Consider the following 14,708-nt stretch of genomic DNA (forward strand, 5'->3'; position numbering starts at 1 on the left):
CAGATTATCAGTAATGTCCACCATCCTATGTTCATCTAATTTTCAGGATGTATGTTTGTCACATTCCCCAAATTTCACAAAATGGTTAGGCTGTTTTGGTCCAGTTCCAATCTGAACTCTTATAAAGCTGTATTTTACATTCTAAAGACAAAAAGCTTTTAAAATCTTGCTTTCTGCAAGCACCCAACACAAAGCAGTCTGGTGTACACGTTGTCGCAGCAGGTGGCAGTACCTAATCAACCTTGGCTGATCTCAGAAAACCTGAACAGGCTCAGATCTGGCTAGTGCTTGGGTGGGAGACTATAAAGAAATTCAGTGCTTTGGCTGGTCTGGAAAAGTGAAAAACACCTTGCAGATGTTTTTGCCAAGAAAACTACATAATTACTGAGTCAAGCTCAACTCCAGGAGGTTATCAAAATGGGTTGTATACTTCAAATTTCCCTCTTGTTTTCTGGAAGGGTTTATTCAACAAAGACAGCATATATATTTCTTTTCCTGCCAGTAATACTTAAGGAAAACAGATACTGGGGTGATGCCCGGAGGAAGGGAAAGTTGAGTGAATTTTCTTGAAGGGAAAGCCCCATAACCTGTTGCCCTTTGGGGTGATGACACAGTATTTTCTGCAATATGCAATGCTGCCCCAATTTTATTTCAAAGATGGGAGATCTTGAGGGCTTTCAGACCAGGCTTTTACTGTGCAGTCCTCCTCACTAAAGTATTAAATTTTACAGAATGATCCAGACAACAGTTTTTCTTTATAATGCTCCAACGTTTTCCAGTGCTTGCATTTTTTTCTTACTGTGAGATGGGAAAAGTAGAAAAGCTGTGCAATGGTTTATAGTGATTCACACACCCTTACATCATTTGTCCTTTCATTAATTACAGTAAAAACTAGTAAGAACCTTAAAAACCAAAGAGAATGAAACCAGCAGAACGTAAACTGATTTAACTGAAATCATTGGAGAACTATGGATAGTATTGGACTGCAAGGACAACCACTTTCGGTGGAAATGCTGGCGGTTTGAGCCTCAGTACATTTCCAAAGAGCGGTGATGTTAGTTTAGTGGCAGTGCAAAAAAAAAAAAAAAATAGGATTGAAGTATCAAAACATCTTGTGCCCAGAATGCCCCATTAAATAAAGGAGAGTTTGAAGATGCACTCTTTACTTTAAAGGAACGTTTGGAGGCATGGCTGCAGTTACTCACCAGGCAGGAAAAGGCCCTCTGAAAATACATCCTACTTGAGACAAGCAAATATTGAGAGCAATTATGGGCCTATGATTTTAATATTGTGTGTACCAAAGATCCAGTGGTGAATTAAATAACTGTATCCAGCCTTACTGTATGTGATCACAGCATTGCACTATCTACACCCAGGTTTTCTTTTCTTTTCATTCCTCCTTGCCCTTTTCTCCCCTCCCCCATGCATGCCCTGAATCTGCTGTATGAGTATTTCAGGAAACCAGCAGTTGAGAGAATGTACAGTGGGATGGAGGGAAGAAAGATAATCTGTTCCATTGCCAGATGCTGTCCATTGGTGGGTGGATGTCATTCAGTATAAGGTCCCATCTTCAAGGAACTACATAATTTCTGAAAATTGAATTGTTTCCCAGTTACGCATTCATACCAGTATCATTGGTAGATGTTACCTATTATCCAACTATTTTTTAAAATCATATACAGTTTCCACCAGTCCATTGTGAAAACTACATTGCATTGTTACAGGAGTTGTTAATCTTTTCAGGCACTAGGGAACATCATGTGATTTTATCTGATGGTGTAAGTCCCTCCAAACAACTGAAACAAAAACAAAAAAGTCAAACTAGCTGTTAAAAATAGATAACATGAGATTTTGTTTTTTCTAAAATCACTAGACTTGAGGTGAGAATACTTGAAATCCCAGGAAATTTTGCAGTCTTGCAAGAGTTCATCTGTTGATTGAATGATGGTTCGTCTGGTGGATGTTTTCCAAGGGTCTGGGGTGATAGGCCTCTATGAGGGCCATGTTTCCACCTCCTGCATAATTGTATTTAAAGTCAAGGGCAAACTTACTATTTGCATTCTAGTAACTTTGAATTAGTATCTTCTCACTGTATCTGCATTCTGCTGACATAGAATACCTGGAGCATGTATTGTTATCTTGCTGCACAAGCAATTTGTGAGAATGCTGGTTGGTTAGTCCAGACATCTGCAGGAAAGTAGTCCATGTGGTAGCATGTAATATGAAACAGGAAGAAGTTTGTAACATTTGACCTTACCACTGGGTCAAAAGTTACACTTTCTCAAAAATGGTTTTGCAAATCTTTTTCAGAGCTGATAGATACACACCTTAGCTGGATACAAAACATTATATGAAACAGAAAGACTGTGCTTTTTTGATCCAAGCAAACAAAGTCCCAGGTAATTTACTTTTTTTTCCTGACTTTTGTCTAGCTGCAGTTCTTCTTAAGCTTTCTTTGACTTGGCTGGTCTTCTGCAAATGTCCTTTTGGTTGCTTGCTCAGTTGAAAATTGAATTGCAGAAACATCTAATATTTGGTGGGAAAGAAAAATGCACTTGGGGTAGGGTTGGATGGTGGTTACATGTTTTCTTTCAAAAAGATTGAAGTTTAAAAAAAAGAAACATGGTATTTGTTTTTAAATTATTAGGATCTGATGTTTGCCTAATATTTCACATGCATATGTCTGTTGCAAATATGAACATATTCTTCTCTTGCAATGCCTAGCACACCTCTCTTCTGCACTGAACCTGGACTCCTTCCATATTTACACTGAACTAATTTTTATACAAAAATCCAGTAATAGTCTGTGATGGTCTGTGCTTAGAACAAGAACTGCCTCCGCAGGTCTCTTATCTGCATTACTTTTGCACAGGTCAGAGAGAAGAATGTCTTTAAAAAAAAGATTAGCTTCTTTTTGTCAAAGACTAGAGGCTTGATCTTGTTTTATAATTCTGACTTTGCCCCTAGGTGATTTACAAATTAGTAATTCTTAATATTTTGTCCATTCCAACATAATCTTTTGATATATTTGGGAACCCTACCAGCAATTTCTTACCTGTCTTGCATGGTCATGTGCTATAGGTCCCAAGCAGGGTGTTACAGACCCAAAACAATAGTACACAACATCAAAACATGGAAGCACAGCCTTAATAAATCCATAAGCCCCAACTTTTGACTCAACCCAGCGTTGGCCATATTATGCCTCCATTACCTTTTCAAAGCACCACCCAAAACTGTTCTTAGAAAAGGTACAGTGACCCTTGGCTGGGTCCCTGCAATTTAGGCATTTCAGATATGTTATCTTCATACTTCCCCATCCCTTTTGATATAAGGATTTAATATCCCCTCTTCCAGGGTATGACATACATAGCTGGCTGTCCTTATTGTATCTAATTTGGCTCTCAGACTCTTGTTTAAAAATGTGGGTTTACCATAGCTTAATTTCAGCGTGCATGAAATAATAAAGCCTAATTGCTACTAACAAAGGAAGGGAGAACGATGAGAACTCCTTAATCTCACAACACATGGACAGACTCAACCATAGTTTCAACTGGGAAACTGTGAGCATCCTGAACCAAGCCAAGTCCAAAAGTGCCGGAGAATTCCTGGAAGCCTGGCACTCAGACAAAACAGCCATCAACAGACACGTAGAGGTAAACAACATTTACATACCATTCAAAAGAGACAATAGAAAAGCCAAAAGACCAGTACACTCCCTTGCCAGCAGTCAACACCCAGATATGCAAAAATCAACACTAGGATTAACACCAGATGAACCATCAAACAGCACAATACACCCTAATCAAGGAACGATTAACTCAGTCAATCAACCAAGCAGCAAACAACAGCCCAGTCAAAGAACTCCCAAGGAGAGAACAACACCCCCACCAACACAAGCAGGGCAAGCCACAGTATATAAACTGAGAGCAAGGCCCACTCCCTCTCTGCACTGAAGATGTTGCCTAGTCTGGCAGTGAAATGTCTGCAAGAAAACAATAAGGCTCAGAGAACACCAAGGACTCCACAAGGGAGAAATTGTTCTGGATTGGGAATGACAGTGCATATTATCAAAGTTGGCACCCACTTAGCAAACAATGCCCAAGCCATCTTTTAACTTCCTATTTTTATCCAAGGTTTAGAGAGCAGGAGATCCCTGTTTGCATAACTTGTAGTGAAATACCTTTGAATATCTGTTGCAAGGAGGGAAGTAACTACAGCACAGAAGGGCTTTGGGGAAGTATCTGAATAGTGATGCTGAGAAATGAAGCACAGGGTTAGATAGATCCTTGTGTTCAGTCTCTGCACTAATAATTAACTAGGACAAAATCTACCAATTTAAACTTTGCAGTGGTCTCTAGATCAGTCTTTCCCAACCTCATACCCATGGACCTCAATTCCCGGAATTCTCTGCAGTGGCTATCTGGCTGTAGAATTTTGGGCACTGACATCAAGGTATCTGGAAGTCAGTTCGGTTAGAACAAGAGGAATCTAGACTTTGTTCTCACAACCAGGTAATGAAATGTGAACCTACAGTATTTTGTGTTGAAGAGATTAAGGGTATCCTCAGTGGCTGTGGTTCAAGCCATACTGGCTATTCCATCAGAATACTACTAAAGTGAATGGAGCTTTAACTTAGCAAATTGGAGTGATGTTGCTCTGTTAGCACATGCCAAAACAAATGCATGGCACATGGGGTGAATTGTGTGCATATGGCTGTGTTCTAGGATGCAGGCTGTTCTTGGGTATACATCCACTTTCAGACTCTGTTGCCCATAACACTGTAATTCTATGTACACAGCACTCCCCATTATCTAAACCTCTGATTATCTTAATCTTTTGGATGTCTTCCCAGCCATTTGGCTACATGAGGGCACATTTTTATTAGATATTTACAAGAATCAAAGCACAGTATTCAGGCCTCAGGAATTTTTGGACTATTTACCACCATCTCCTCATTCCCCTCTGTTGCAAAAGCAGAATGAGTCATAATAAGCTCTAGATATCTGCTGTGCAATCATCAAAAGTACATAAAAATATGAGTGGATTGGAAAAAGTGAGTCTGGAACAGTTGTTTACCCTTTCATCTGATATTAGGACCAAGGGGACAGGGGAGACTAACAAGAATATGCAACAGGTTAAAAAACAGCAAGATTTCTCAGCACACCCCAGAAACCACACAAACAGTACAGACTTAGAGGAGGCACTCACAATTAGCACAAAAACAAGTTAGGCAAAGAAAGAGCAGTTGATGGTTCCTTTAAGGTGAGTATCTGGATCATCCATTTCACAGAGAACTCCAATATAGAAGAAGGTGCAAGGTGACATCACATTCAGAAAAGTCAGTGAAATAAAGAATGTCTAATTAATGAAATAACTTCCTGGGTTTATTAATTTAAAAAATTATACTGATTCTAAAGTTAAAACATTCAAAGAAATGTAAGGTGGCCAGTAGTTTAATGAGTTTTTCATTCATTGAGATATTTAAATATTATATTTAATATTTATATTATATTAATTAAATATATAAATACGAATACAGTATTTTCATATTTTATTCATACTTAGGTATTTATATTTTCTTTTACCTTTCCTAAAATTTGAAATAAAATATAAGTTTTAAAATATAGACATGATTCATCTGTGGCTAAAATATGTTGCTTCTGATTGGCCCCTACCAGTTAATTAATCAAGCTTAATTGATTAATCTGATCTCAAAAAGAGCTAAGTTAGGTCAGACCTAGTTAGTATTTGGGTGGAAGTCCATCAGAAATCCCACAGCTGTAGGCTTGACTGGGAAATCTAAAAAATATCCTGGGAGAAGGAAATGGAAAACCTGTTTCTATATTATTGCCAACTACATGAAGGTGGTGCTCATGTAGTCACCAAAAATCAAGCTTGCCTTGAGGAAAGTCTTTACCTTAAAAAACTAAAAAACCAAAACAAACCTGTTTGTAGCTGAGATACATTGTATTTCTAGGACACAAGCATGACCTGCATTCATAGATCAGCCCATTACCCACACTGGATTCTGAGTTTATGACTGCACCAGAATTAATTACACCACCATCAGCTTCATGACTCCAATGGTGTGAAGCCTGGCCTCTCTGGCACATTATTTTCTTATCCCGTCACCCCTTGGCACGCACTGGAAGTTTGGTTATCCATGCACGTATCTCCAAGCAAGGACCTCCCTTAAAGAAATGTGCTGCCCTTCATATGCTTAATCTGTGGATGTGCTTAAGCCATAACATTTTAGAATACTGGCTAAGTGGTATGTTCGAACTTAGGCAGCTCTACAGAAATTAGTCTAGAGAAGTTACAAAAAGGCTTTACAGATTCCACCCAGTCATCTATTTCTCATTGTGCAGGCAAGATTCAGGATAAGCTATTTGAGGTTATGATCTCCAAACAGGGTCAGTTAATTTCTTCCCTTACAGTTGATAAGCTGCTCACTTGAGGGAATGATATTAAAGGCAAAACTGAAATACTTTGGCCACATAATGAGAAGACAAGACACCCTGGAGAAGATGATGATGCTAGGGTGAGTGGAAGACAAAAGGAAGAGGGGCCGACCAAGGGCAAGATGGATAGATGATACTCTAGAGGTGACAGACTCGTCCCTGGGGGAGCTGGGGCTGTTGACGACCGACAGGAAGCTCTGGCGTGGGCTGGTCCATGAAGTCACGAAGAGTCGGAAGCGACTGAACAAATAACAAAACAGTTGATAAAGCATGTTTCTTGCTCAGCTAATGATTCTGCTGTTGCACTAGAGTTAGAGGTGTCTTAGATTGTTGCTCTGAGGGACCTCCAGTGGTGGATTTTTTAAAAGTTTTTTTTTTATCCCACCTTTATTATTTTATAAATAACTCAAGGCAGGGAACATACCTAATATTCCTTCCTCCTCCTGTTTTCCCCACAACAACAACCCTGTGAGGTGAGTTGGGCTGAGAGAGCAACTGGCCCAAAGTCACCCAGCTGGCTTTCATGCCTCAGATGGGACTAGAACTCCCACTCGCCTGGTTTCTAGCCTGGTGCCTTCACCACTAGACCAGACTGGCTTTTTCCTTTTTCATCTTTTTTCTTTTCATTTCCTTTTCCACCTATAGCAATGTTTCTCAACCTTGGCAGCCTTCAGATGTGTGGACTTCAACTCCCATGGCTGGCTGGGGAATTCTGGGAGTTGAAGTCCACACATCTGAAAGCTGCCAAGGTTGAGAAAAACCGATCTCTAAAAAGGAAGATCTAACAACTTCAAGTTGTAGAAGAAGGCTGCAGGGAAAAGAGGCACGCCATTGTGTTCTACCAGCCTGTTTAGTATAGTTGAAAGTTTTGATTTTGTTAAAAAAAAACACCTTAGTATCTGTTGGTTCATATAGCCACTGAGGGGTTGACTTATTTTTCTCAGGGAAAATTAGTCCGTATAATTCACATTTGAGTGTGAGCTTTTTATTTCTACGTTTTAAAACCAATACATTATTTTTCTAAATTTTCCAATGCAATTTGCCAATTCGAAGAAAAATGCATGTTAGGAAAGATTCTTTCCATAAGTGTCCATATTGATAAAAATATTGAAAGATTCGTTATATTACAGGAAATTTGTAGAAACTGAGTGCATTAGGCAAAATTGCAAACACAAATGGACACATTTAGGAGGATGTTTACCAAACTGCAATTTTTAAAGCAAACTTTTAAAAAACACATTCTCAAGTTCAGTGAACTGAATTTGACAGCTTAACCAACATGATTGACGGAAACCTTGCCACTTGAAATGAATTTATTTGCCCATACTGGTTATCCGCACCAATATGGAAATGCATGCTACAGCCTCTTTGAAGGCCATCCTGTTCTAATGTTCTAGCTTTTGCAGGCTAATAACTTTTCGGGGGTGTCTGCAGGATACGGTCAGTAAATTCAAAAGGGGGTCCACTACAGTGCAATTGAAGGTCTGCCCATTTTTCACGTGTGACATATTGAAAAAGAAAAAGAAAAACAGGCAGAGCTTCTATCACACCATAGTGGCACCATGTTGACTTCTTTGACCACACACTGCGGACACCCCTGCCTGGGCATACGCATAAGGTACCATGAGATTTTTGTCTCATTAAGTTCAGTACAATTAATTCAGAGAGCTTTTCTTGATTCAGATCTAGAATGCACATTTGCTTTGCCAACAACACACATAAGTGAGCATTTCCCCCACCCCCAGCCAGTCCCTTTTTGGCTGCTACACTGCTGTCTAACAGGAAAACTGTCACATTTCCAAACAGGTTGATTTCTTTAAATAAAAAGGAAATGTCCCTACAATGCAGAGGGTTTTTCTTCTTTCTCAGTACTTAACCATGTGAACAAATGTGCTGATAAATAAAACAGCTTGCAACTTCATCCTACTTGTTTACAGAAAGGAAATGACACTCCATTCCCTGGTTAAGGTTGGTACCCACCTTTTTTTTTTTTTTTTTTACCTAAATGCTATTTTTAGCAGTCAAAAGACCAAAAAATTTCCATTGAAGATCTGCTCTTCTCATTTCCTGGGTAGAGAAAACAGGAAGCCTTTAAAAAAAGAAAAGAAAAATGGGTTTTCGTCTTCATTCAGGGTTTCTCCTGAAACTAGATCCATATCTCCCCCTGCTGGCAATCCCAGGACACTGCAAGACCTTTAAGAAGTCAGCAATTTCACTCAGTGAAATTGTTTTAAGGACTACCCTTTGTTTTAAAAATCCACAAGCAATTAATCAGATCTCTCAAGTATAACAGATTGATCCCATATCATGTATATTGATTAAGTACTTAGAGCAGGAAGCACTTATCAGCTTATAACCTTAAAGTGATAAGATGCACTGCCGATGTTTGAGGAACAATCCTGTATATTAGTTACACAGTTCCATGCAACGAGTGTAGATAAGAATACAGTCTAAAATACTTCTCTTTTTTTTTCTTCAGATAGTCATAAAAGAAAAGCTTGGAATATTTTTGAGTTCATTGATTAAAAAAAATTATTTTTTCCACATACATTTTCAACCATGGTTAAAGTCTTACGAAGTTTTTTTTTCTTTTTGTCATTGAGAAGGCTCTATCTTGCATTGCATCCTCTATGTTTCCCCCTCTATCTGTACAACAGGTAATAAGTAATGTATTGAACAGTTACAAAACTTAAAGAACAAGCAGTATTCTTAATAATCATTACAACTTGCAAATGTGTGTTATGAGCTGCCCTGGAAAAATGGGATTTAAAAACATTTCTTTAAAAAAAATTAGCATAAAAATATTCTTCTGGAAATGCCACAGTACGATCCTGAATGGAAGCCACTGGTTGAGACAGCTTTGTGACAATGTGCATTTAGGGCCACCTAAACTCTAGGGCATCCCTAAATAACAGCCCATGAAAGTTCTCTTGTTAAGTTGGAGCAAATTGAATATTTGAAGTAAATGGTGCTTTTGAGTCATCCCCAGACTGGCCCAAATGTAGTCACTGCATTCCAATATAGGGGGAATTTTTCATGGCCTTTGTTCCTTCAGCCAATTGCATCAAGTTCCACCACAGAGGTATCTAAGCCCATCCTGAAGTACCAGTGATCCTATCGGTTAGTTCTCATGCTTGTTCAGACCAGAACGTGCAGGACCTCATGGTCTGATTACAGAACATTCCAGTGTCCACTGTAACAGTCCATTTTCTCCCAGAATATGCCAGAATGTCCCTGGTCATTACAGGGCCAGTTTATTGTTTTCTAGAATTTATTATTCTGGAATAGAAAGTGGTTCACAGTGTTCTGGACATGGGGGAAATGTCAGAGAAAGCTGGGGAAGAGGTAAGGGGATTAGAAGAACAGCAGCCCAACTATTTCATTTTTCTCTTAGAAACAAAAGGGCTGTGTTGCTTTGTGAAGTAGTTTTGAAAGGTGCTTCATTTGAACCTTTGTTGAAGTAACAAAGCACCCGTTTGAAATTTCCACAGCTCTACTAATAGCGCTTTCCTCCCTTTTTCTCACCAACTGGTATTCAGAAATGTACTGCAGGTCTAATGTATAGTCATTAGGACTAATAGCCATTAAAGTGTTATCTTCTATGAATGTAAAAAAGTTTAATAACTTTTTAAAGCTATCCAAATTGGCAGCAATCACAGTCTCTTCTGGAAGCAGTTCCACGGTTTCAGTAAGAGCTCTGTGAAATACAACTGCTACCTTTGAACTATCCTGATTTATAATATTTATAATTTCACCATGTTACCTCCTGCCTTATTCATCACTTTGTAAGCCCAGATCAGCCTCGCATATCACTTTTCTTCCTTTAACAGTTGACCCACTAGTCTGCACAGTTTGGTTGACCCTTTGCTGCATTTTTTTCAACACAATATCTTTTTCATAGTGACCAAAATTTTGGTTAGAAAGGTAGATTGCAGTTTAAATTAGTAACAATAACAACAGTAATTAATTATGTGCCATCAAGTCAGTGTCAACTCTTAGTGACCACATAAATAGACCTTCTCCAGGATGATCTGTTCCTAACCTGGTTCTTCAGGTCTCCCATCACCACTCTAATTAAAACCATCCACCTTGCTGCTGGTCATCTTTTTTATTTTTCTCCTTCCCAGCATTTTTCTCCTTTCCCAGCATTTTAGAGTTCTCAAGTGAGATGGATGTTCACATAATGTGTCCAGAATATAATAATTTGAACCTGGTCATTTTGCCCCAAATGAGAACTCTGGATTGATTTGTTTTATGATCCAGCTGTTTGCTTTCTTAGCTATCCATGGTATTCCCAGGAGCCTTCTTCAACACCAAAGTTCAAAAGCTTCAATACTCTTTTTATCCTGCTTCTTCAAAGTCCATAGAGTATCAAGGGAAAATCATTGCCTGCACAGTGACCTTTGTAGATATAGACACATCACGGCATCTGAGTATCTTTTCTAAGGCCTTCATTGCAATCCCACCAAATGCAACTCTGTGGTGCATTTCTTGGTTCCTTTACTGTTGACAGTCAATCCTAAAAAGCGGATCTGTTTAGCACTTCAGTATATTCTTTGTCAGTTTTAAGGCTGGTTGTTGTACCTGTCATCATTAATGTGGCCTTTATATTTAACTGTAACTGTAATGTGGCCTTCATATTTAACTGTTTTTGTTGTTGTTTTTTAATTATTGTGCATCTTGACTTTCATTAGTAGAGCTTCCAGAACATGTGGATTTTCAGCTACCAGAGTAGGGTCATCAGCATAATGCAGGTTATTGACGTTTCTTCCTCCAGTTTTGAAGCCTTGATGATTTTATTCCAGTGCAGCCTCTCCCAACACCAATTCAGCATATTGGTTGAATACATAAAGGAAAAACCTATTCCCTTGTCTCACCCCTTTGCTGACCTGGACCCAGCCTGATTCACCATGTCCTGACCAGACCGTTGCTGCCTGTGCGTAGGTTTTACATGGACAACAATAATAGTGATACCAGATTCTACAAGTGATTGCACAATACTGTGCTTTGTCTTTAACGTAGGGTGTAATGGTTTTTTAGTCACTTCCAAAACTTTGCAACTTCATAAGACCTTTTGCCAAGACTGTCTGCCAGTAACTGCTTCATTGAGTTCTTGTGGTTACTGTGAGCTTAATGAAGTAAATTTGTGCAACATACAGGCATGGAGAATATACACTAGTAAGTAGTTTTTTACTGTGAGAAATCACCAACATATTCAGTAGACACTGGAGAACATAAATGTATTGAGGATGTTTTGTACACTGCCTGGCAATGTGCATTTTCCAAACGAGAAGACGTAATTGATTTTCTGATGTTTATACAGCTTGATTGACAATATCAGCTTGTGCATGTTCACTTGCATTACTTGGAGACTCTTTATTTCTGACCGGGAATATGAAAAACCCTGTTTGTGTTGGCACTTCGTGGAAATAGAGTTAATGCTCTACAGGGTTTTAAAATGTAGGGTAAATATTTTACATCAATTCTGATATTTTCTTATCTTTGAAAATGTAATTGATAGCCCAAGATCAGCCAGTAGAATTGCAGAAATTCTGTGCCTGATGGCTTTTTATTTATAACAAAATTGTGAGTTGTCTGGTAGCTTTATATTTTTGACTTCTTTTCATGTCAACCCCTGAGTTATAAGCAGGGGGTATGTGTTTCTCAATTTTGCATAACAGCAATAAAAATAGAGGATTTGGTATTAATATTAATTTTATTTATTTATTTGTCATATTTTTATTACCGCCCATCTCCCCCACTCGGGAGACCCTGGGCGGTTCACAATAAAGCAGTATAAAATTCAATAAAATCAGAATAATATCAATAAATATCAATATAAAATATAATAAAATCCAAGTGATGGCAGATCTAATTCCACCCAAAGGGGACAGGACTGGCCTCGGCAGGACTAGGGAACCAACCAACCCCAAGAGTGGCTCTTCCTCTCCCCGCTCCAGGCATGGTGACAAAACCAGGTCTTCAGCCGTTTTCTGAAGTCCAGAAGAGAGAAGGCCAACCTCACTTCCGGGGGAAGGGTGTTCCAAAGGGCAGGAGCAGCTGCAGAGAAGGCCCACCTCCTGGACCCCACCAGATGGAATTCTCTTTCAGACGGGGTCCGTAGCATGCCCTCCCTGTATATTATACAATTATAATTCATAACCTATATCTCACCTTCCTGCTTGTATGTAGATTCAAAGCAGTTTATAACAATTTCAAAATACAAAATACAAAGCACACTAAAATCAGTGTAATTGAAATTAAGATTAAAATAATTCTCATTCAGAGCAATTTTCTGTTAAAAGCTTGGCGAAAGAGATGTGATTTGAGATGTGTCTCTGCTATTTCTCTAAATCAGTGTTTCTCAGCCTTGGCAACTTTAAGATGTATGGACTTCAATTCCCAGAATTCCCCAGCCAGCTGGCTGGGGAATTCTGGGAGTTGAAGTCCACACATCTGAAAGTTGCCAAGATGGAGAACCACTGCTCTAAATAGTGGGAGAGTAAGGGGGAAATGTACCTTCCTGGGTATTCTGAGGTTTTATATTATTTTGTGTTTGTGTTTTGCTGGGGCAAGACTGTAAAACATACTTTGGACTGCAGATTTATGTTGATTGTCTATGTAGAAGATACCAAAGGAGATCTTCTATTTCAAATTTCTTTTTCTGTTTGAAGGAATGCACAATTTTAAGTTTGGTCTAAAGATAAAGAAACTTTAAAGGGGGAGCATTATGGGCCATTCTAAAACTGTTCTCGTCTAACTGAACTATGAAGGTTGGAGGGCCATAGTTTACCAAGTTACAATTTGACTGGCACTGCAGAATATGGTTTGAATGATCCATAATTGGTACAAAATATGAAAAGCGAGAATGAGCTTGCGAGAATGTACTCCCTGTAAGGAGGATTCAGTAATCAAAGTTCATTATATCTGTGTTGATCCTGTATTTATAAAAGTCAGTGAAGTGTTGCATTATTATATTACATTACTTTAAATAAACCAAAAATGAAAACTTCCATTCCTACCAGGAACTCAGGAAAGGGAGTTGTGTTTCTTCTTTGCTTTCCATCTTTTCTACAGTTTGCAAGCTATTTGAGGCTGAAAGATAATGATGGACTCAAGATCATCTAGCAAGCTTCATTGCTGTACTCCAGGAGTTGGGATTTGCACCCAGATTTTTATAGTCTTAACCTATGACCACTATTGCATGCCATCCTGTAATGGATAACCACACAGGTGGCTTTATTTTAGATTCTTTCTCATTTTCTGCACAGTAACACTTCTGTTTGTCTGTTTGTCTTTCCTCTTTCCCTTCCCAGTTAATGAAATTATCAGGAAAGAGTTTTCTGGACTCCCTGCCAGAAGTCAGACATAGAAGATGAGATTTGTGAGACAACTTTTGCAGAATTCTTCCATACCTGACTTCTTAGATTCTTCTCCTGTCCTGCCTGCCTTTTGTTTCCTCAACCGATCATCTCAAGGCACCGGTTCAACACCAGGAACAATGCACTGGCATCCTGCTGACAGTTCTGAGTAAGCCACTCAGCACCTCTCGCTGCACACATGAAACAAAACTCTCTTCCTTCTGTCCAAAGATCATGCAGTTCTCACGTAACCTTGCAAGTGCCTGACGCAGCTTATTGAGATGTCTATGGATGCATACATGGATTGGAAACAGCAATGGGGAGAAGGGGCATCAGTCCAGAAACTTGTGTTGAGCTGAAGTATGGTTGTGTATGTGAATGCATGTTATGGACGCTGGATGAATTTTATAATTGCCAACTCAACAGAAAACCATGAGCTAGATTTCTCAAATGGTCACATACACAGCCAGAAACAAAATTTAAAACTTTGAGCACTCAAGCCTTGAACCCCCCGAATGTAAGGGGACAGATCTGCATTTCCAACATTATTTTTATTCTTTTCCAAACAGAAGCATGGCCCTTACTCTGCACAGTTTCACAGGTGTTTTTAAAAAACCCTCGCAGTGCAACAAGGAGGCTGCTGCAATGGAAAACAGATGAAAATCATCTGATATGGGCACAACTTCTTGTGAAAATGTAAGGTAGCTTTCTGATATCTCTGCTCTGTCCTTAGATGCACCAAAGCCATAAACTCAAAACACAATGCAGCCAACAATTAAGCATTTTTAAAGCCAACCAATGTCAACAGAAGAGAGTTGAACCTGTACTTGAAACTCTGAAATTAATGTTAAAATGTTTTAACTTTGGCTGGAGTGTGCATTCTATT

The 14,708-nt window shown here is 38.9% G+C and overlaps 1 protein-coding gene across 1 annotated transcript in view; it reads left to right on the top strand.

Annotated features, from left to right (window-relative positions):
- Positions 1-14,489, top strand: part of NFATC2 (nuclear factor of activated T cells 2) — a 148,426-nt gene extending 133,937 nt beyond the window's left edge. The window contains exon 10 of the mRNA XM_063300047.1: positions 13,778-14,489. Coding sequence (XP_063156117.1) covers positions 13,778-13,833 — 56 coding nt within the window. The 3' untranslated portion in view covers positions 13,834-14,489. The remainder of the gene's footprint in view (positions 1-13,777) is intronic.
- Positions 14,490-14,708: the final 219 nt, after the last annotated feature.

Source organism: Candoia aspera, chromosome 3, assembly GCF_035149785.1.
Source record: "Candoia aspera isolate rCanAsp1 chromosome 3, rCanAsp1.hap2, whole genome shotgun sequence".
Lineage (NCBI taxonomy): Eukaryota > Metazoa > Chordata > Lepidosauria > Squamata > Boidae > Candoia > Candoia aspera.